We start from the raw sequence: 19009 nt of genomic DNA, 5'->3' as shown, positions 1-19009 counted from the left end.
TTTAGGTCACGTGAGACCGCGACAGGAGAGACCTATTTGGGTTAACGCGTAGGGGGGAAACTGGGACAGATGTAGCAAATGTTACGAGTTAGTTCGTTGGCTGGGTGGCAATGAGGGGAGAGAGGCAGAGAAGTAATACGGGTGATCTCTCTCTTTCTTCATCTTCTGTTTACATTCTATCCTCTTCATCAAATAAATATCTATGAATGTATAGAATTTCACTTCAAGATCCTTTATACTGAGCGACTAAGGCTGCGCCATTGAGTACCCATTCGTACTCAATCCCACCTTTGTTGGCTGTCGAGTCAGCATTCGTTACTTCTACCCGTCGCCGCTTGACAACCTCTTTGGCTGTCTTTGGGCCACTGCGAATCCCGTCGTTTCAGTCCCAGAGTGAATTCACCCTGACTTCATTCACTTCCCAAAAGCAAACCAGCACCCGCCTGCGCTGCTTATAGTCGGATTCCCAGCCTGGCTTCACCTAGCCACATCCAGTACCGACCTCAACTTCCACGACTCCGTTCTTTTGTCCAGCACAAAGAGTTTTCAAGTTTCCATCAATCCATTGTCGTTTTGGGACACCCATTCCGGTCGTTATTTTGGTCCCAGATCATTGAGAGACAGATGTAAGTAGACTCAATCTATATATCGTCTTATCTCCGGAATTCGGGGTTCCTTATCCACTCCGAGCATCTCATCATTGGACTGGGCTGACATCATTCCTCTCCAGCAACTATACGAACTTGAAGGGCAAGGCAGGGCCTCAACACAAATATGGTCGCTCTTAGTACAAGACGTCGGACTAGAAGTTCCATGGCAGCCACCTACGATGGTGCTGGGGATGAGAACGACGTGGATCCACTACAGGTCGCTGAATCAATCGACCGAACTTCCATGTCATCGGCATCTACCGCACATGAGAGCAGTGGCTATTCTACCCCCGCTACAAGTGCCGTTACTACCCCAGCTCAGGTGAAAGATGAACCCTCAACGTAAGTGCTCATATCTGTTTTCTTGTGGGCTGGATTTTGGGAATCAATGACATAGGCCTCTCTCGTTCCAATGCTAATTAGAAGTAGTCGCAATCTCAGGCGCCGCATCGCCTCGTCTCTTGCCCACGAGGTGTCTTCGGCTACAGCCACCGTGGTCCACCGGGCCAAAGCACTCCGCAATAGCGAATTTGCCCTGAATCCAAGGAGCAGCAGCAAGAGGTCCCACGAGGTGTTGGACAGTGAGGATGATGATGACGATGAGTTCGAAGACAACTCTAGGGATGCTCAGCTCGCGAGGGCATTGCAGAAGGAAGAAAATGAGCGCAGCGAGCTTGTTAGCACAGAGCGTCAGACTTCTCTCGGAACTAGTCGACGTGGACGACCTCGGAGATCAGTTTTGCCCATGACGAACTTTGTAGACGAGTTTTCGGAGGGCGAAGATGCTTATAATCCGCCTTCAAAGAGGGCCAAGCTGTCTGATGGAAAGGGCAAAGCACGTGCGACAGTTCCTGACTCTGACGAACAATCGGAGTTTACTGACGGTTCCTCCTCTGCGGATGAGAACGATTTCCCGGGTTTTCTCAACCTCACGGACGATGAAGAAACCCAACCACCTCGCCGTCCTGTTCAAGCTCGCCGCCGCTTCGGCAATAACCCGTCCCAACGCCGAAGTACCTTCCAACAGCCATCTATTCCTGCTATGGAACCCGCCGACTATACTGCCCCTATTCAACAACCCGATTCTGCTGGCGAGGAGGGCAGTAATGATGACTCTGAGATTCCTGATTTTGCCACGATGACACCGGCACAAAGAAGAGAATATAAGTTGGAGAGCAGGGCCAGGGCTGCCCGCCAAAGATTGGAGACCCATCACCCAGAGCTTTTAGTGATGTGGAAAGAGCTGAGAGATCTGCCAAAGATCCCACCCACCAAAGCAGAGCAGCCTACAAATATATCGAGGGAGTTGAAACCATTCCAACTGGAAGGTTTGAATTGGATGAAGATGATGGAGAAGACTAAGTGGGGCGGAGGATTGTTAGGCGACGAGATGGGCATGGGGAAGACGATCCAAGCTGTCTCCTTGATTATGTCTGATTATCCGGCCAAGAACCCGTCGCTTGTCCTTATACCTCCTGTCGCTCTCATGCAGTGGCAGCAAGAAATCGCGCAGTATACAGATGGTACTTTAAAGACCTTCGTTTATCACGGGACAAACAGCGCCGCGAAAGGTGTTACAGTTGCTACGCTTCGAAAGTACGATGTAATTTTGATGTCATACAACAGTTTGGAGTCATTGTACCGCTTCCAGGAGAAGGGCAGGAAGAGAAAAGACGAGGTTGCATTCCAAAAGAGTCCTGTTCACCAAATCCAGTTTCACAGAGTCATTCTAGATGAGGCTCATAACATCAAGGTAAGAAGCTGACCCGATTTGTTTTTCCCCAGGAGCTGACTATTTTTTTCTAGCAACGTACTACCGGAAGTGCCAAAGCTTGCTTTGCACTTAAAGCTGACCACAAGTGGTGTCTCTCTGGTACCCCGCTTCAGAACCGTATTGGCGAATTCTTTTCGTTGATTAGGTTTCTTGATGTCCGACCTTTTGCAAGTTATTTCTGCAAGCAGTGCCCCTGCAGCCAACTTGAGTGGGCAATGGACGAAAGAAACCGCTGCACCAAATGCTCCCACAATGGCATGCAGCACGTCTCGGTCTTCAACCAAGAGCTACTCAACCCAATTCAGAAGTACGGCAACTATGGCCCGGGCAAAGATGCATTTGCCAAACTGCGCCTCCTTACAGACCGCTTCATGCTCCGTCGAGTCAAGACGGACCACTCTGCCGCGATGGAGCTGCCAGCTAAGGAAATCTATGTTGATCGCAAGTTCTTCGGAGACGAGGAGAATGATTTCGCTGGCAGCATTATGAACAGCGGCACTCGCAAATTCGAGACTTACGTTTCGCAAGGTGTGCTGCTGAACAACTACGCCAACATTTTCGGTCTGATCATGCAAATGCGCCAAGTCGCAGACCATCCGGATTTGATTCTAAAGAAAGATGGGGCTGGTGGCCAGAACATCTTGTGCTGCTGTATTTGTGACGAACCAGCCGAAGATGCGATCAGATCAGCATGTAAACATGACTTCTGTCGTACTTGTGTGAAGAATTACATCGCCTCATCCGAAGAATCTACAGGAACCCCCGACTGCCCACGCTGCCATCTCCTCCTAGCCATTGACCTCGAGCAGCCAGAGATGGTGCAGGACGAGTCTGCGGTTAAAAAGACAAGCATCATCAACCGGATCAAGATGGAGAACTGGACCAGTTCGTCCAAGATTGAGGCACTTCTGTACGATCTCCACCTCCTACGTTCCAAGAACTCGTCAACGAAGAGCATCATCTTCTCCGGCTTCACCACGATGCTTCAACTTGTTGAATGGCGCCTCAGACGTGCTGGTATCACAACGGTCATGTTGGACGGTAGCATGACACCTGCGCAGCGCCAGGCTAGTATCAACGCCTTCATGACAGACCCCACCATCGAGTGTTTTCTTGTCTCCCTGAAGGCCGGCGGTGTCGCGCTCAACCTTACAGAAGCAAGCCACGTCTTCATCGTCGACCCTTGGTGGAACCCAGCGGCGGAATGGCAGTCCGCAGACCGGTGCCATCGTATTGGACAGTGTCGCCCCTGCAGCATCACGCGTCTGTGCATTGAGGACAGTGTCGAGAGCCGGATGGTGATGTTGCAGGAGAAGAAGAGCAATATGATTCGTAGCACGATTAATAATGATGAGGCGGCTATGGAGAGCTTGACGGCGGAGGATATGCAGTTTTTGTTCCGTGGTACTTGAGGACGGGTGTATGTATCGACTGGGGGCGTTGGGTATAGGTGCTATTGTTTTGGGGAGTTGGGAGGATTATGGGGGTCGGCTTAGGGTTTGGTTCGGAGTAGGTGGGATGGGTATGATGATCATGATAACAAGGGATTTTGTATGGTTACGGAATTGGCGGACTGTGGAATATGGGCCTTGCCTGCGTACCTGCGATGGGTTTATTTGAGTGGGGCATTGGCAAGCGTTTTATAGCCTATACCAGAGCTTTTAGCGTAGGAATTTGACTCTATAACCATAATGTGCAGCTTCTCATATTCGCGCGACCCCTTTCCCCCTGCACCATGATGCTACTGTGAAGGTCACCCTCCGCAATGATGATAATGTTAGAGCTGGGTATCTAGAGTAATTTTATTGACTAAAAGTCCGAGACAGAAATATCGCATTGACTCAAAACAGAAGATGGAAAGTTCGATGATCTCGAATTCAAAACACAACCGGAGGCAGAGCTCACAACCTTCCACAGCATGGGGCCCAAGGCCGGAATGTCTTTGGAGCCTAAACAGGGCGAGTTCTGTTTCAAGGCGTAAGAAATGCGGCCATTGGACGCTTCATCCTCGACTATGAGGCGAATGGGTGGCAGAGACGAAGACGGAGCGAGCGACGGCAGGGACTAACGGTGATGGGAAGGAGTGGTGACAGGAAGGGGCGGCGGCAGGAAGGAGCGAACGGCAGCAGGGAGGAGTTAACGGTGATAAGAAATGTTAGATGGGCGGCAGAGAAGAGCAAGAGTAGAACCTCCGAACGTCGGAACTTGGAATAAATGCACACCGACACAGGCACAGCAAGCTCTCATTTCGTCACCTATAATTATAGTTGGTTTGAAGATATTGTAGGCGGCACGACTGCAACTTATAGTGGGATCTTCTGCTGGGCTCGAATCTCTTAGTTGCAGTTCTTTGTGCTTTTTGTGGGCGGGAAGGCTTGTAAACGGTTCAACCAGACCAGACCATCTCCGTCGCTTTGGCCTCATTCAGCACCATGTATAGAGTTGAAGACTTTGCTTCAGTCATCATAATCATAATTCAATACGTGCGTCTATAATAAAGAAACTCTAAGCCATAAGACTTTGCCCGCAATTAGGCCCTGCCCCCCCCCAACAGCTTGATAGCATCTCCCCTCACCTCCTCCACAATCTTACCCGCCCCCTTAACCTCCCCCACCAACCCCACCGCACTCCCCGCATACGTCGTCGCCCTCCCCTCAACCCCCCACGCCTTATCCCCTTCCTCCATAGCTTTCAAATATTTCTTCACATTCTCCTCCACCCCCAACGCCTCACTCTCCACATAACTCTTATTCACAACACCCCTCCCATTATACCCCTCAGGCCACGTCTTCGATCCCCTCAACGTATCATAAAGTCGCGTACGTACCGTATTAACACCCCCATCAGACGCAACTAGCACCGCATCCTGGTACCCCCGCGCGATCTTCGCCTCGGGACAAGCAAGGAAGCGCGTCCCCATCGCCACACCGTCCGCACCAAGCACCGTCGCCGCTGCTACCCCGCGACCATCCGCTATGCCCCCTGCGGCGATGACGGGGATATTCAACCCCGCTTCGCGGAGCGCATCTGTAGTCTCAGGTACGAGTGCTACAATCGAAGCTGAAGCCGCCAGACCGTGTCCACCCGCATCGGCGCCCTGGAGGACGAGGACGTCAGGCTGGCATAGCTTAGCGTAGCTGAGAGCTTGTGCTTTCGTCCCGACCTGGAGCCAGATTTTGGGAGGAGCGGGGAGGGAGCGCAAGCTCGTTGTCCACTGCGCGATCGTATCTGGGGAAGCGGCGGGGAAGAGCCAGACTGCTGCGGGCACTTGGGCGGGGGGGAGGCTGGCGAGGAGAGTGACGGTTTCGGCTGGGGAGGGGTCGGTGATGAGGAGGAAGCCGATGCCGAAGGGTGCGGGGCCGGAGGATGGGGAGGAGGTAAAGAGGGCGTTGGCCTCATCGATGAGGATCTTGATGTCTGCGATGCTTGTGTCTGTTCCGGGGATACCGAAGCCGAGGAAACCAAGGCCGCCGGACTGGGAGACGGCGTGGACGAGGGCGGGGGAGGAGATGAGGCGCATGGGGGCGCAGACAATGAGGGGGGAGGTGGTGCCGGGGTATTGCTGGACCAGCGTCTTGGAAGTGGAGCTGGCTGGGTTGGAAGCCATTGTGAAGAGCTGAGATGCTTTGCTTTTGAAGTTGCTGTTGGTTTGTTGTGGATGGCGGGGTACTATATCTTATCACATTCACGCCAAGCTGGTAGGTTCAAAAAGAGAAACTGGGAGTTAGATTGAGGAGAAGATATATATGATGGGGAGGATATATAATAGATTTCATACAAACAGTCGACAACTCGACGACCTACCATGTAATATATATGTAAGAGTCACCTCTCGGGCAGATTCCGAGATGATTTATAAATACACTAGCTTTGACATCATATATCGGACCTCGGAAGGAGCCACGCCCTTGCCAAGACGTGATGGCGCCAAGATCCAAAAATAGACAAGCGTTCCCGCAGAGCCGCGCCATCAGACATAGGGCGTCGAAAGGTAAATTTCCATGTCGAAGGTCTATTTCGATACGACCTGCGATAGCTCCCTTGGCATCTATCTTCACTTGTACGACTTTCCATTTCCATTTGCCTTAGTTATCTCTTTCTATACCCCTTATATGATATAGCCAAAAGTGCCATATCCTTTCTTGCCGCCTTTGCAAGTGCGCCGCCACTTTTGGAAGAACTGCCGGAGAACGAACGACCATTCTTAGACGATAAACCGATATATATATAACCATGAACGCACCGGATAGGTTAGTTGCATCCCTTCCGTTGCTCCTTGCTTTGGTTGCGGTCCTCTGGAGCGTGTGGATATTCTGGAACGTGGGCAACGACATCGTGGCGAGGAACTTGAGGGCGTAGATGGGCGTGGCGCGACAACTTCGAATGGTGCCTGGGCTTGATATAAGATGGGTGGGCACACGGCGAGAAAAAATAGAAGCGGTAGAGGGTGTTTCTCCGGGCTCGGCTTCCTCGACGATTTATGGCGCAAGAAGCAAATGGGACATGGCCTGGGGATCGTCAGCATGGTTCTGGGAAAAAGGACCGACGTATAAAGAGAGTCTTCTATACGAGCCGTCTGAAAGATAAAAAAAGCATAGCGATGGCTCTGGAATAGTGTACGCTGCCGATAGGAGATAGGCGGGGTGTGGAGGGGGTTGCGCGAAGGCATAAGCCAGGAGACACCACAATACTCCAGACATCGTCCTATGTGCACAACAAACTCGGCACATATTCCCAACCAACTCTACAAACCATCTGTCGCAACTCTGTCTTCCAACATAAAAACAAACCGTCTGAGTTGTAATTATACGCCTGTACTCCTAAGAAAACGGTCAAAAGCCAGCATCGGCAGCGAACCGCAATGGCCTACTCTTATGACGATCCTGTCATTCAAACTGCCCACTTAATCAACGTCCCCAATCGCCTTGAGGTCGAGCTTGCCAACCTCAAATCGGTCTACAACCGCCCCCCCAACACGATGGCCAGCTTCAATCCTGACAGCCACCTCCTGGACCGCTTCGAGCACATGCAACGTGTGGGAACGGAAGTTAACATCACTGACAGATTCGAACTCTTCCTCTTGGGTGATGGAGAGAAGAAGATCACTGAGGCTGTTGATACTCGTAAGTTCACCACAATTCTACCTCATACACGTGAACTGAGAGCTAATCCGACCGAACAGGCACCCCAAACTCATCTATCTTTACCATCTTGAAGGAGGACCACACCCTGGCCAACCTCCTGCGCGCCCACCTGCTCAAAGACCCTCACGTCACCTTCGCTGGTTACAGAGGTATCTCACCCCACCCCCACCACCACACAGCATCCAGAACCTAACTAACGACCCCTCCCCAGTCCCCCACCCCCTCTTCGCCACCATCGAGCTCCGCGTCCAAACCGACGGCACCCTCACCCCCAAAGAAGCCGTCATCGGCATCGCCAAATCCCTCGTGGCCGAGCTGGCTCAGCTGAGCCGTGAATTCACCAAGGAGTTCGAGCTGCGCAAGATGGTGACGGGCGCGGCTGCGGATACCAACCAGGGCCAGTAGTAGATTCAGTTTGCTTTGCGGCACTGGCATTGGGATTCAGGGAGGGTGGGATGCTGATGGGTATGGGGGTTTATGCATAGCGGGTGTTGGGAGTTTTATGGGTGGGTGGTTGGGTTTGGCGTGGTATCTGGGGACTTTGATACGTTTTCGGTGGGGGAAAATCAATGCAGCAATATCCTTCTCCAACGATTTGCATGTTGTCTTCAATATTTTGTGACTATGTATCTATCCTATGTGAATAATGATCCCGGGAGCCTTAAATTTGATAGATTCTAAACATAGTGATATAAAGGGGGAAACGCGTGATTGCAGAGGTAAACAGAATATGTATCATGAAGCTGATTGTTTTGTGTGTTAGAGAATCTGTCACCGTAATGGCCAAGGGGTGCGACATCGCTGGCGACACAAAATAGCGGCAGCATGCATTATGACAGCCAGGATCAAAATCCGTGGCAGCCATTCACAGTAGTTATAGCTCCAACCACCACAATAGGCCAAATCATCACATATACGGACGTAGCCAAAAGTTAAAGAATAATCTCATTCCGTTCATCTATCTGCTATACAGCCCGACACCCACATAAGGCGATCTATGGTGCAGAAGCCAATGGTCCCTCTCCTCCTGGAATCAGCTGTGATTTATTAACCGCAGCTCATGAGTAGAGATTGGGGAAAGGTTGAAAGGGGCCAGAGCAAAAGGAGGAGAGAGGGGGGAACGAACCATGCAGATATTGTTCCCGTTCAGCAGAATCTTCTCCATCTTTGTTGTTGCGCCCGTGTAGTCGCTGGGATTGGTAAGTATTGGTCTGGGAAGTTGGGATGGGAAGTGGCCTACAATTCCGTCACATCTTCCAGGACCATGTTTACATAGTCATCAAAACCGGTGAGGGTGCCTGTGAATTCTTCAGAGAGTTAGTGTGGGTACGGTGCTGCTGAGCGAAGTTGGGGTCCAAATACCTTTGTCGGTCTTCATGACAACCCAGATCTTACTTCCGACACAGCGATCGATGAGTTCTATCTCCGTCAGCGCGCCGCACGATCCCTCTATGCATAACGAAGGTCAAACGGGAAGCAAAAGAGCAAGCACATACCAAGCGGGAGTAATTGCGTCGACGTCATAGTGGCTGACGGCGTGCTGATGCTCAGCGGCTTCCTTTTCTTTCTCTGAGAAGACCGGGTGCGACTTCAAAGCCCTGTAGGTACGGTACGGATGCTTAGGCTGTACGTAGCGTTCACCTCGAAGCTTAGCCTCAGCCTTTTTTTGCTTGCGGAACTCGTGGTGCAAGCCTGTGTGATGGTTAGTTGGGTTTGCACAGAGGTGACGGAGGTGATTGAGATTGTTGAGATTGGTGAGATGGAGGGGAGGCGTGGAGCAGGGTAGTAGGCGCTGGGCTTTGGGTAGGGGACGCCGTTGATGAAGATGTATTTGCTTCCGGGGTTCTTCTTACGGAGCTTCTTTTTCTTGCCGTTGCGTTTGACCTCTGTGAAGTGTTAGCTGGGGCTTTGTGATGACCATGTGCGACCGTAGAACCGTAGACTTGAGGATGGGAGACAGGAAAGAGACAAACGGCAGGTCGGGGTAGATGGGAGGGAGGAGAAGCTGACTCTCTTGTTTCGCGACTTGATAGTAGTATGGGCCTCCTGACACGTGGAAGAAATCCCTGAGATGGGCGTCAAGGTCATGGCCCCAGGAGATTATCCTTGCTTTGATGCGCTCCTTGAGCGTAGAGGCAGGGGGAGCAAAGGGAGAGGTAGGGGCAGGGACATCGGTTTTTTCCATATCAATGCTCATGATGAAGATGGGTAGATGAATAAATGATTTGATTTGCAATAGGAGTCTTGGTGAGGAGAAAGGGGACACAGAACAGCACGTGATATGTGCCAATATGAAGTGTGGTGAGAGAGAGAGAGAAAGAGTAGGCAAGGAAGTAAAAAGAACTTACAGATTGTGGACAAAATATAGAGGAGTGAATTTAGCAGTCAGAGCGCTTAGTCGAGGTGTCAGCTCAGCGATGTTGGGTTGGGTCGTTTGGGGAGGCTTGACAACCGAATTGTGTTTATGGGATGGTGATGTTCGATTTTGGTGTTGTCGAGAACGGAACAACTCCATCACCAACACAAATTCGGCGCTAGTAGAACGACCGTCGAAAGTCCATGGAACGTTGAAATAAGTCATGGTCCGTGCGTTTGATTTATGAGTGCCGGATGTATTTAGGGACGATTCGATCAAATACTGATATCACCGTCATACTTGATTCATGTATATATAGATTATATTCTCATAACCACCTTCCTTTTATTAAATCCCTAGTATTGATACAAACTACAAATTACGCATCTATTATCTTCTCACCCCTTAAGAAGCTGGATGGGAGATAATGATACCTGCGACGCTTTACGCGTGTGGTAGCCACTCATTTGCCGCCGATACGCGAAAGCCGACGCGACCAGGGGACCAAGGTGACCCAAGAGTGTGGGGATTCCATCAACCCCCCACCTGTCAATCCGACACTCCACGACATGCGCCTTTGCTATCATGGAGTATCACCATCGAGCAGACTCCTCGCAAAATCACAGACCTCGATGAGCAGCTTTACGGGCACTACTAGCCTTGCGAACGATGCGATGCGCTCTCTGGCTGCACTGAGAGGCAAGCCACCGTAAGTGCTGCTCCTTTGTACCGTGGTGAGGAGAGAAGCTAATAATCATTTAAACAGAGCCACCGCTGCACCTGCAAGACCATATAGCCTGGGGAGATTATGGAGCCCAGCCCAAGGAATCGTATTTGGAAATGGTGAGACTGGACTGCGGGGGAGCAGTCCGAGGGCATTCAGTACGACCACATTATCCACACTAGAAACGTCGACGGCTACGATTGAGAATACCTATACCTTGTCAAGCAAGGAAAACTTGACACCAGCACGGGAATCTGATCAAGGAACACAATCCATCCCGAGCAGCTCCAGTAGCTGGGCCCCTTCAGCTCCCGACACGGCTGGTTTACAGACGGACCCGTCTCAAACCGAGGTCTCCCAGCAACAAGAGGCTATTACAGAAAAGCCGAAACCAACCGAAGAAGAAGAAGAAGTCCACACACCCCTCTCATTTGTGATGCCGGCGGAAGTCCTCCAGAAAGCCAAAGATGCAACCCCGGATACCCCCGACTCCTTCTGGACGCACAGACTATACACAGGCCCCGACGACGCAAAAGTCAAAGTGCATTATTGCAAGTCCCGACACACTACCGAATCCGTGCTTCAGAAGCACTTCTTGGGCAAGCCTATCCTTGGCTTCGACATTGAATGGAAAATCGACGCGACTCGATTTTCCTCTCCAAAGAAGAATGTTTCCCTTATACAGCTGGCCTGTGAAGACCGTATCATCCTAAGTCATCTCGCACTCTTCCCCAAAGACGGCATCGATGACCTGGTCGCCCCAACCCTCAAAGCTATCCTTGAGGATCCCAATGTTTCCAAATGTGGGGTCGCTATCAAAGCAGACTGCACACGCGTGCGGAAATTCCTGAAGGTTGATACGCGCGGTATTTTCGAGTTAAGCCATCTGCACCGCCTAATCGAAGGCTCCGCCGCACGTAATCCAACTCTCATTAACAAGAAGCTCGTGTCGCTCACATCGCAAGCATCCGAGCATCTTGCCCTCCCCATCTTCAAAGGAGAGGTCCGTGGCAGCGATTGGAGTGAGGCCCTGAGCATGGAGCAGATTTTGTATGCAGCTAGTGATGCGTATGCCGGGTTCATATTGTACGATGTCCTCGAGGCGAAACGAAAGGCCCTGCGCCCTACGCCGCCGCGCCCATACCACGCCGAACTTGGCCTCCCCATCCGCCTTGCATCTGGAATCGAACTCGTCACAGTTGACGATTCACTCGATGATGCTACTGCAGCCCTCGAGCCGCGCAAGACGTCACGCTCTGCCCCCCAAGACCCGTCCCTTTCTATTCCCCTAGAAACTGATGAGGACTCATCCCCACAACCTTCTACCAAATCACCCAAGCGCCCTGCAAAGAAGGCCGAGCGACCTGCCGACCCTCGAGTGGACGCCGCTGCTGCCTTTGCAGTCTCATATCGCGCTGCGCATCCTTCTACCACTGCAGCACCTGCGGCTTTACGTGCCTACCATATCTGGTCATCACATGAAGACCTGTCGGTTGAGGACATTGCAGGGTTGCTGCGGGATCCGCCGCTGAAGATCGGGACGGTACGGGGATACATCCTTGAGGCGCTGCGATTGGAGGGCCGAGGGGTTCTGGGGAGCGGCGCGGGGCTCCGAAGTGAGAGGGGGCTAGACATCAAGGGGAGAGAGGACAGGGTGAGGGCGTTACTAGAGGGAGTTGAGGGGGATACATCCGGGTGGAGGTGGAGGGGACTATGGAGGATAGTTGGCGGAGAAAGGAAAAGCACCTAGTCGACGTGAATACCGTCGCTTGAGTTGGCATGAATGGGACGAAATACATGATTGGGTGCATGCAATGGCGTTTTCGGATCGGAATGGGTTTGAAGCATGGCACTGGTTGGATAATACGACCAAGTCACATAGCTAAGATAGACGGACGGCGGCGCCGCTCAAAATAAATACGAGATAAATAAAGCCATAGATTTATTACACCATTTACTCCAACCTATGCAACATCCAATCCACCAACTTCCGGGTATCATCCCCCCGTTTCTCTCAACGCCTACGACTTCTCCAACCTCGCCGGTGCGTTGATCTGCACCCTTCTATCCTCACCAGCACTCACAATACCCACAGTCTGGTCCCACACAACACCAAACACCTTCTCGCCCTCACCACCAACCTTGCTCTTCCCCGCGCCATCACGGCCAACCACGAACACCGCCTCGCCCACTCGTCCGCCCTCATCAAGATTCCCCTCTCTTGAAGACCTGACATCCCACACCCTAACTGTTCCATCGTGCGCACCACTGACCAGGCCAAACGCACTCGACGGATCCCTTGCCAGACTCGCAATCTTATTCTTGTGTCCACGCAGGGTCATCACCACGCTTCCAGCCCGCGGATCAATAAGGGTAATGTGCCTCGCCGCCGATCCGACAGCTACGACATGTCCGCTCCCACCTGGCGCAAGGGTAGTCAAGCACAGTAGCGCATGTCCAGTCGCACGGGTATCAACCACGTTTCCAGTCGCCAGATCGAGCGTCTTGAGAGTATGATCCAGCGAAGTGGAGTACGCAACCGTAGCATCATCAGGATGGAACACCACGCCCGTAGCAGGCGCGGTATGCGCAGCCATCATGAGAGTCGCGCCGCGCGCCGGAACATCAACAGCGGCGTTCATTTTCCTCCTCTTCGCGGAAGGCGCGGAGCCAGGGAGAAGCGCGGCGGGAGCAGCGGGGGCGGATTTGTTAGGGGTCCACAGACCGATGGAGCCGTCTGCTGAGGCGGAGAGGAGGCGGTTGGAGGGCGTGTGCGCGGCGAGGGAATCGATGGGGAGGGTGTGTCCGTACAGCGCGAGGGTGGGGGTTAGCTTGCCCTGCGCGTCTGGGCCGGTGGCGTCAGCGTACGACCAGATGCGGACTGTGCGGTCGAGGCCGGCCGAGGCGATGGTGGTGGGGGAGAGGAACTTGGCGGCTTTGATGGAGGAGGTGTGGCCGCCGTTGGAGGCGCCGGGGGAGGTGGCGATGACGGTTCCGGAGGGGGACCACATGCGGAGGAGGCCGTCGTAGGAGCCGGAGAGGATGCGGGGGTCCTTTTCGTAGGCGGAGGAGTGGGGGGAGGTGGCCGAGAGGACGTCGACCGCTGCGACCCAGTCGTCGTGCTCGAAGGCGGCGGTGAAGGTGGGGGGGATGCTGGAGCGGAGGAATTGAAGCGTTAGGGTTGTTTCGGCGGAGAGGCCGGCAGAGACGAGGTACTCGGCGAGGGTGGTGCGGAGGAATGTGCCGTTGATGAGGATGTCGAATGGGGTGGGGGTGGGGAGATCGAGCATCGCGGGGGAGTTGAGGATTTGAGAGAGGTTGTAACGACGGATGTCTGCGAGGAGGGGTTAGTATGGCTATATAAGCATAGGATGGGGCAATTATTACCAGTAGGGACGAGGAGGACTCTCTTGGACTCCTCGAGCTCGAATTCCTTCTCCTCGGTCACAAAGTGGACTTGCACCTGTCCACCAGACCTCGTCACCTCCTCTCCATTCTGCGCATCTTGGTCGGCCATGGCTCAATATTCCGTATCCTGGATGGATATTGGTGGAATTCGTCTATATGCTCAGCGGTGAGCCGAAGATTGAGAGATGAATGGGCGAACTGCAAACTGGCGATGCTGTTGATAGGATCAGATTCGATGTTGAAAATGGCCCAGCAACTTTTCAAAATTTTCCGGGCGACTAGGCAGACCTAAACTGCAGTTGTTACTGTCAGCCTCGCATGCAAGGCTGTGATATCATCATGGTTCATCATTTCTTACCCCCCGACACTTTGTTATTGCAAATCCTTTAAATCCTTTGTGGGGTTTCATTTCCGCCTTAGTATTGATATATTTTGTTGATTTTATGGAGTGCGAAGTGTAAAATCCGCTTCTGTTTTCTAATAAAAAATGGCGAAATTTCCATTGTCAAATAGTCAAGAGAACTACTTGTCCAGGTCGGTTACTACCATGGCATTCCCTTCTGTTTAATATTTGCCCAGTACCTTGAATTATGTGAAAAGTTTGGCCACTCATTGATGACATACTCGTAGCCGCCAATAACTCGCGTGAAACACATCATGTTTTCATAATAACCCGAAGGCACTTCTTCCTCATTCCCTAGCCCCTGCAACACATCGTAAAGGGAGTCTGCCACTAGAAGCACGAACTCTTCCAACTGTGAACCTAGACGTCGAACAAGCTCGTCGGGAGGTCCTAACCACTCACGTTCTATAGCACGTTTTTCTTCTTCGGAAGAGTCGGGCAAAAGTGGGTTTGTGTGGAGCGCTCCCATCATGAGGTTTAGGCGTAGGGAACGCAGGTTAGTCAATAAAAAGATCCCATCCCAGAGAGAAGTATATATAGGCCTATGGTCTGGTATCGTATATAGCGTTCCCAGTTGAGGCCAGAAGATATCCACCGCGGTAATACTCGCGACGCGTTGGGGAAGGAACGCGAATTGGAGCGACTTCAAAGTGTTACTCCCTCTGGATATGTGATCTGTTCGTTCCATATAACACCGCAATAGCTTCAGAATACCTACTTGGTGCTAGACATGGACAAACACTTGGGTCCATAGGCTGCGGATATATAAGAGTCAGGCTCACCCTTGGCGGCATGTAAAAAGCCACGCAGTATCAATATGGCAACCACTTCTATCTTTTTTTCCCCAGCAGTAGAGGCCAGGACCTCCCACTCGGCAAGTGTCCCGCCATAAGGGTACTATCTCGGGATCCCGATGACAGACGCTATGTCACCAATACCACCCCTTAGGCCTACTCTTGTCCTCATCCGTGGACATGTTGTGTATCATGCCTGGGATGTCAGGATAACCATGGTACAACTGTATGTGCACCGTCCGGTTGCCGAATAATTTGCGATATACGAGCATCCGCAGTTCAAAGGGCAACCGAGAAAAAAATAAGCTTGATGATTGCGAGGCTGTATGCAAGATTGGGGTTGACGTCTCAGCTGGATTAGGCGGATACGGCGACGAATCTAGAGTTAAAGCACGAGGGCGTGGCGTAGGGAGAGTTGGGTATGCCGGAGATTGAGGGTTTTCGTTCGTAGGGGGTACTCTCTTGTCACCAAACCAGTTCAAAGGAGTATAAGGCTTCTGACGAATACGATGTAGTCAGTGCCACCTAGGAGAATTCGTAGTCCCTCCACCGCCACATCTTGGACAGTCAGCATGGACGTGGCTCATTGGTTTGTGTTGTTAACAAAAGCTTCGTCGTGTATGCAAGGCGGCAATTGTGACTACTGCGTTATGGCTGACAGGGCTGAAAAATCGGCAGGGGCCATATGGGTCGAAATCATGTTGATAAAATCAATAAAGCAAGTAATTCTTTGGTATACGATAGATTTATGTTTGTAGGTTCTAAATTCGACGTTGGGGTGTATATATGAGACAGGAACAAAATGCTGACAATAAAACGCAGGCTATGCAAAACAACGCATTCTAGAAGGTGACCATAACCAAGTAGAAGAAAACAAAATGTACTACAGGATCCGTGAAGATGACCATCTATATCACGTAATCGTCTAGGTGTGATCTCCTGTATACCTCACAACTCACACCCCTCTCTTTCCGTCACAGAATTTCGGTACAGGGACTGCCTTACCATCACCAGCCCAGTTTATAATTGTCATCGACGTTGTGTACACCATGACTATTGCGCCGCAGACGCCGAGGAAAATATCGGAGAACTTCCGGAAACGAGTCGTGGCAACGGCGCGGTAATGGAGCATAGGCTGATAGCTGTTAGTACGTCGATTCCAGACGACAGGATAAGGCGGGGGAACTTACAGGATAAATATAAACAAGTGGCACGCAAGCAAAGCTTCCAACGATGGCCACGAACTTGTCCAAATCTGCCGCACCTCCCCATGCAATAGCAGCGCAGAGCATCACAACGAAGAAGCGGAAGGCGTTCTTCTGCCACTTGATGTATGGGTTGTACTTTCCGCTCCTCGTGAAAAGCTCGGTTTCGGTGATGCGAATAGCTGGGAAGATTTGAAGAGGCGTCGACAGCAGAATCGCAACACTGTACATGAACTGCACCGCGTTGACGAACTTGTCGTCCTGCGGCATGTTGAGGATGACGACGGTTTCAGTCTTGGAGCCGAATGCGGCATATGAGAGCGCACCCATGGACAGGAAGATAACGGTGATGATAACCATGACCACGCCCAAAACGCGTGGGAACTTCTGTGGCTCACGCATAGATTCTTGGATGGGAATGATGAGACCAATCCCCTCAAACGTGAAAATGGCGGTTCCAATGAAGAGAGTCCAGTCTTTCGGATTGAAGTTAACGATATCAGCCACTCCTTGCGTGGCAATAGTGAGTATGTCGAAGTAGTACAGATAAGCCAAGCCGAGAAGAATCAAGGCGTCGGCGACAAGGGCCGTAAATGCTAATTTGCTGATGTCTCTCATCAGCGAAAATGGCAGGAATATCGCCATTTGCATCAAGATCAGATACTTGATCTCGATATTTGTTTTGCAGTCTGACACGGCGAGTATGAATGCCTGCAGGTTCTCCGACGTAAAAACGATATATGCAGCGACGAAGCCGATCTGGCTGATAACGATTGATGCAAGAATGGCTGTCCGTAACCACTTTCCGTATAAAATTCCGCCCATGTCACCAAACGAGCCTTCTATCTTCAATCGTGTATTAACCAAGAGCACAAAGCAATAATAGCTGATGATTGCGACAAAAAGAAGAATCACGTTGCTGAAGAGCATTCCGCCGTTTAGGTAGGCCTTCGGCAGGAAGAGCACACCGGTGCCAACGAAGGACTTCAGGAGAAGCAGGAGTGCTCCCCAAGAGTCATTTTGGCCGCTCCCACCGCGGTCCTTACGCCTCCTCTTCTTACGTGCGCCTGGGGTAAGAAGAGCGCTATTCTCCATGCGCTCCCCTTCACTACCCTCCCCTTCATCGTAAAACTCATCATATGAATCAGAAGCGAAGTACTCGTTGGGTCCCAACGCTTCATCGTCTTCCTCGAGCTCTTCACCGGCGAAATGGCCGTATATCGTCAGGAATTCCATGAAGTTGTTCGTAAACAGCTTTGCATGCCTTGGGGTTCTTGCCGAACCACTGCTTTCGCCTTCCTCTACATCTCTTTCAGGGCTGGGGCTTGCGGCGACTCTTCGTAGGTAATTCCTACGCATTCCACCAGGTACTTTTATCGAGTTGATATCGAGCACTTCGTCGTCCGTATGCGGCCTTGACAGGTTGAAGCTGTGACTTCTTCCACGCCCTCGGCCTAGCGCTCTAGCCTGAGCCTCCTCGGTCCACTTGTATATTGGTCTAGTAATATCTCCTCCTTGTAACTGCAAGCTGGAAAACTCATCGTCCCCTAAACCTGGTGCAATCGAATCGAAGTCCGTCTTTGTCTTTGAAGTATCACGGTGCGTGTCAGACCCACCGTTGGAAGCGCCATCGCTCTCTTGCACCTCCGAGGATTGAACAAGATGTCTTTGAACAATGTCTGGATCTTCAAGACCTGCTGCACCTTGGTAGCCAGAGGTGTGAGCACCTTGTATCGAGCGAGTGAAGGAGCCGTAGTTGGTCTGTGGGTCGGCGGCTTGCAAATTCGCACCCGCAGTTGCAGGAGACAGAGGTCGCAGTGGTGGAGTGCCAAACCGAGGCGGAGAATTGCCGATAGAGCTTGAGAAGGCGGCAGCAAGTGCAGAGACTCCGGGGCCAGTAAGGGATGAGTGCTCGGTCGGGCCGCCAGCAAGTGGCGTTAACGAATCTCCCGCTGTGCCTGCCTGGCCGGATACGGGTATTTGCCGCAGTGTAGGAGTGCCAGACAAATGGCTTGAGGGCACTGGCGACGCAAGCCGGGCAGTGGAGGTTGCACGAGGGGCGGAGGTCCCAAGTCGGGATGACCCAGGAGACGTGCCCAGCAGAGGGTTGGAAGCCGAATGGTCCATTGTAGTCGATGCGGCAGATGGTTGATTCGTCGCAAGGCTTCACAATCTCGATGTCGAATTGTGGTCTCTATCGAAGCATACCGGGCGTTGGGTGAAGATGACTTTGTGGTACTCTTCTCGAGTAGGTAGCTTGAAGGGTTGTTCGTGTTAGCGCCAAGTACTGCGGTCGGGAGACAAAGCTTGGAATATCAGAACTAGAAGGCGTGTCTAACCTGCGTATTGTGTCTCAATACTCGTGTAGAGCAGAAGCAACTATGCTCTTCTGTAGGCACACGTTTGTTGGTAGAGTGATGAGGCTGACGAGATCTATGTTTCTCCGTGATATATATGTACGACAAGTCGTAGTCGCATGTACTCAGCTGTATCTGTATGCTGGGTGTCATCGATAAGCGGATCCCAAAGGCACAAGACCCTGTCACGCTCT

At 51.8% G+C, this 19009-nt stretch overlaps 8 protein-coding genes across 8 annotated transcripts; 3 read left to right on the top strand and 5 right to left on the bottom strand.

The window, feature by feature from the left end:
- The first annotated feature begins 109 nt into the window (after positions 1–109).
- Positions 110–4116, top strand: RAD16 (DNA repair protein). The gene is made up of 4 exons (XM_018272706.2): positions 110–626; positions 731–992; positions 1080–2403; positions 2457–4116. The coding sequence occupies exons 2-4, from the start codon at positions 775–777 to the stop codon at positions 3834–3836; spliced, it is 2922 nt and encodes a 973-aa protein (XP_018132107.2). The 5' UTR covers positions 110–626; positions 731–774; the 3' UTR covers positions 3837–4116.
- Positions 4117–4954: 838 nt separating this feature from the next.
- VE01_03208 (uncharacterized protein) lies at positions 4955–6249 on the bottom strand (the record flags this gene model as incomplete). The annotated part of the gene is made up of 1 exon (XM_018272705.2): positions 4955–6249. Exon 1 carries the CDS (start codon positions 6029–6031, stop codon positions 4955–4957), a length of 1077 nt encoding a protein of 358 aa, XP_018132106.1. The 5' UTR covers positions 6032–6249.
- A 1036-nt stretch (positions 6250–7285) lies between these two features.
- On the top strand, positions 7286–7973 carry RPB11 (DNA-directed RNA polymerase II core subunit; the record flags this gene model as incomplete). Its single annotated transcript, XM_018272704.1, has 3 exons — positions 7286–7547; positions 7607–7717; positions 7780–7973. 3 exons carry the CDS (start codon positions 7286–7288, stop codon positions 7971–7973), a joined length of 567 nt encoding a protein of 188 aa, XP_018131990.1.
- A 590-nt stretch (positions 7974–8563) lies between these two features.
- LSM5 (RNA-binding protein lsm5) lies at positions 8564–9092 on the bottom strand (the record flags this gene model as incomplete). Its single annotated transcript, XM_018272703.1, has 5 exons — positions 8564–8605; positions 8695–8758; positions 8809–8875; positions 8931–8987; positions 9065–9092. 5 exons carry the CDS (start codon positions 9090–9092, stop codon positions 8564–8566), a joined length of 258 nt encoding a protein of 85 aa, XP_018131989.1.
- A 66-nt stretch (positions 9093–9158) lies between these two features.
- Positions 9159–9765, bottom strand: VE01_03205 (uncharacterized protein; the record flags this gene model as incomplete). The annotated part of the gene is made up of 2 exons (XM_018272702.1): positions 9159–9454; positions 9579–9765. 2 exons carry the CDS (start codon positions 9763–9765, stop codon positions 9159–9161), a joined length of 483 nt encoding a protein of 160 aa, XP_018132105.1.
- Positions 9766–10493: 728 nt separating this feature from the next.
- VE01_03204 (uncharacterized protein) lies at positions 10494–12328 on the top strand (the record flags this gene model as incomplete). The annotated part of the gene is made up of 3 exons (XM_018272701.1): positions 10494–10633; positions 10691–12264; positions 12321–12328. The coding sequence occupies 3 exons, from the start codon at positions 10494–10496 to the stop codon at positions 12326–12328; spliced, it is 1722 nt and encodes a 573-aa protein (XP_018132104.1).
- A 223-nt stretch (positions 12329–12551) lies between these two features.
- YTM1 (ribosome biogenesis protein ytm1) lies at positions 12552–14291 on the bottom strand. Its single transcript, XM_018272700.2, has 2 exons — positions 14036–14291; positions 12552–13982 (listed from the first exon to the last, which is right to left on the bottom strand). Exons 1-2 carry the CDS (start codon positions 14163–14165, stop codon positions 12670–12672), a joined length of 1443 nt encoding a protein of 480 aa, XP_018131987.1. The 5' UTR covers positions 14166–14291; the 3' UTR covers positions 12552–12669.
- Positions 14292–15981: 1690 nt separating this feature from the next.
- On the bottom strand, positions 15982–18996 carry AVT3 (neutral amino acid transporter). Its single transcript, XM_018272699.2, has 3 exons — positions 18798–18996; positions 16444–18714; positions 15982–16388 (listed from the first exon to the last, which is right to left on the bottom strand). The coding sequence occupies exons 2-3, from the start codon at positions 18583–18585 to the stop codon at positions 16209–16211; spliced, it is 2322 nt and encodes a 773-aa protein (XP_018132102.1). The 5' UTR covers positions 18586–18714; positions 18798–18996; the 3' UTR covers positions 15982–16208.
- Between the last annotated feature and the right edge of the window lie 13 nt (positions 18997–19009).

The sequence above is a fragment of the Pseudogymnoascus verrucosus genome, assembly GCF_001662655.1.
Source record: "Pseudogymnoascus verrucosus strain UAMH 10579 unplaced genomic scaffold scaffold_12, whole genome shotgun sequence".
NCBI classification, from domain to species: domain Eukaryota; kingdom Fungi; phylum Ascomycota; class Leotiomycetes; order Thelebolales; family Thelebolaceae; genus Pseudogymnoascus; species Pseudogymnoascus verrucosus.
Note: the sequence above shows the minus strand (reverse complement) of the source record. Positions and strands in the feature narration are given on the sequence as shown.

Coding starts and splice junctions, on each gene's coding strand:
- RAD16 (XM_018272706.2), top strand. CDS start 775: ATGGTCGCTCTTAGTACAAGACGTCGGACTAGAAGTTCCATGGCAGCC. Junction 993..1,079: donor GTGAAAGATGAACCCTCAAC/GTAAGTGCTCAT, acceptor AATTAGAAGTAG/TCGCAATCTCAGGCGCCGCA. Junction 2,404..2,456: donor ATGAGGCTCATAACATCAAG/GTAAGAAGCTGA, acceptor ATTTTTTTCTAG/CAACGTACTACCGGAAGTGC.
- YTM1 (XM_018272700.2), bottom strand. CDS start 14,165: ATGGCCGACCAAGATGCGCAGAATGGAGAGGAGGTGACGAGGTCTGGT. Junction 13,983..14,035: donor AGTCCTCCTCGTCCCTACTG/GTAATAATTGCC, acceptor CCCTCCTCGCAG/ACATCCGTCGTTACAACCTC.
- AVT3 (XM_018272699.2), bottom strand. CDS start 18,585: ATGGACCATTCGGCTTCCAACCCTCTGCTGGGCACGTCTCCTGGGTCA. Junction 16,389..16,443: donor CACTTGTTTATATTTATCCT/GTAAGTTCCCCC, acceptor AACAGCTATCAG/CCTATGCTCCATTACCGCGC.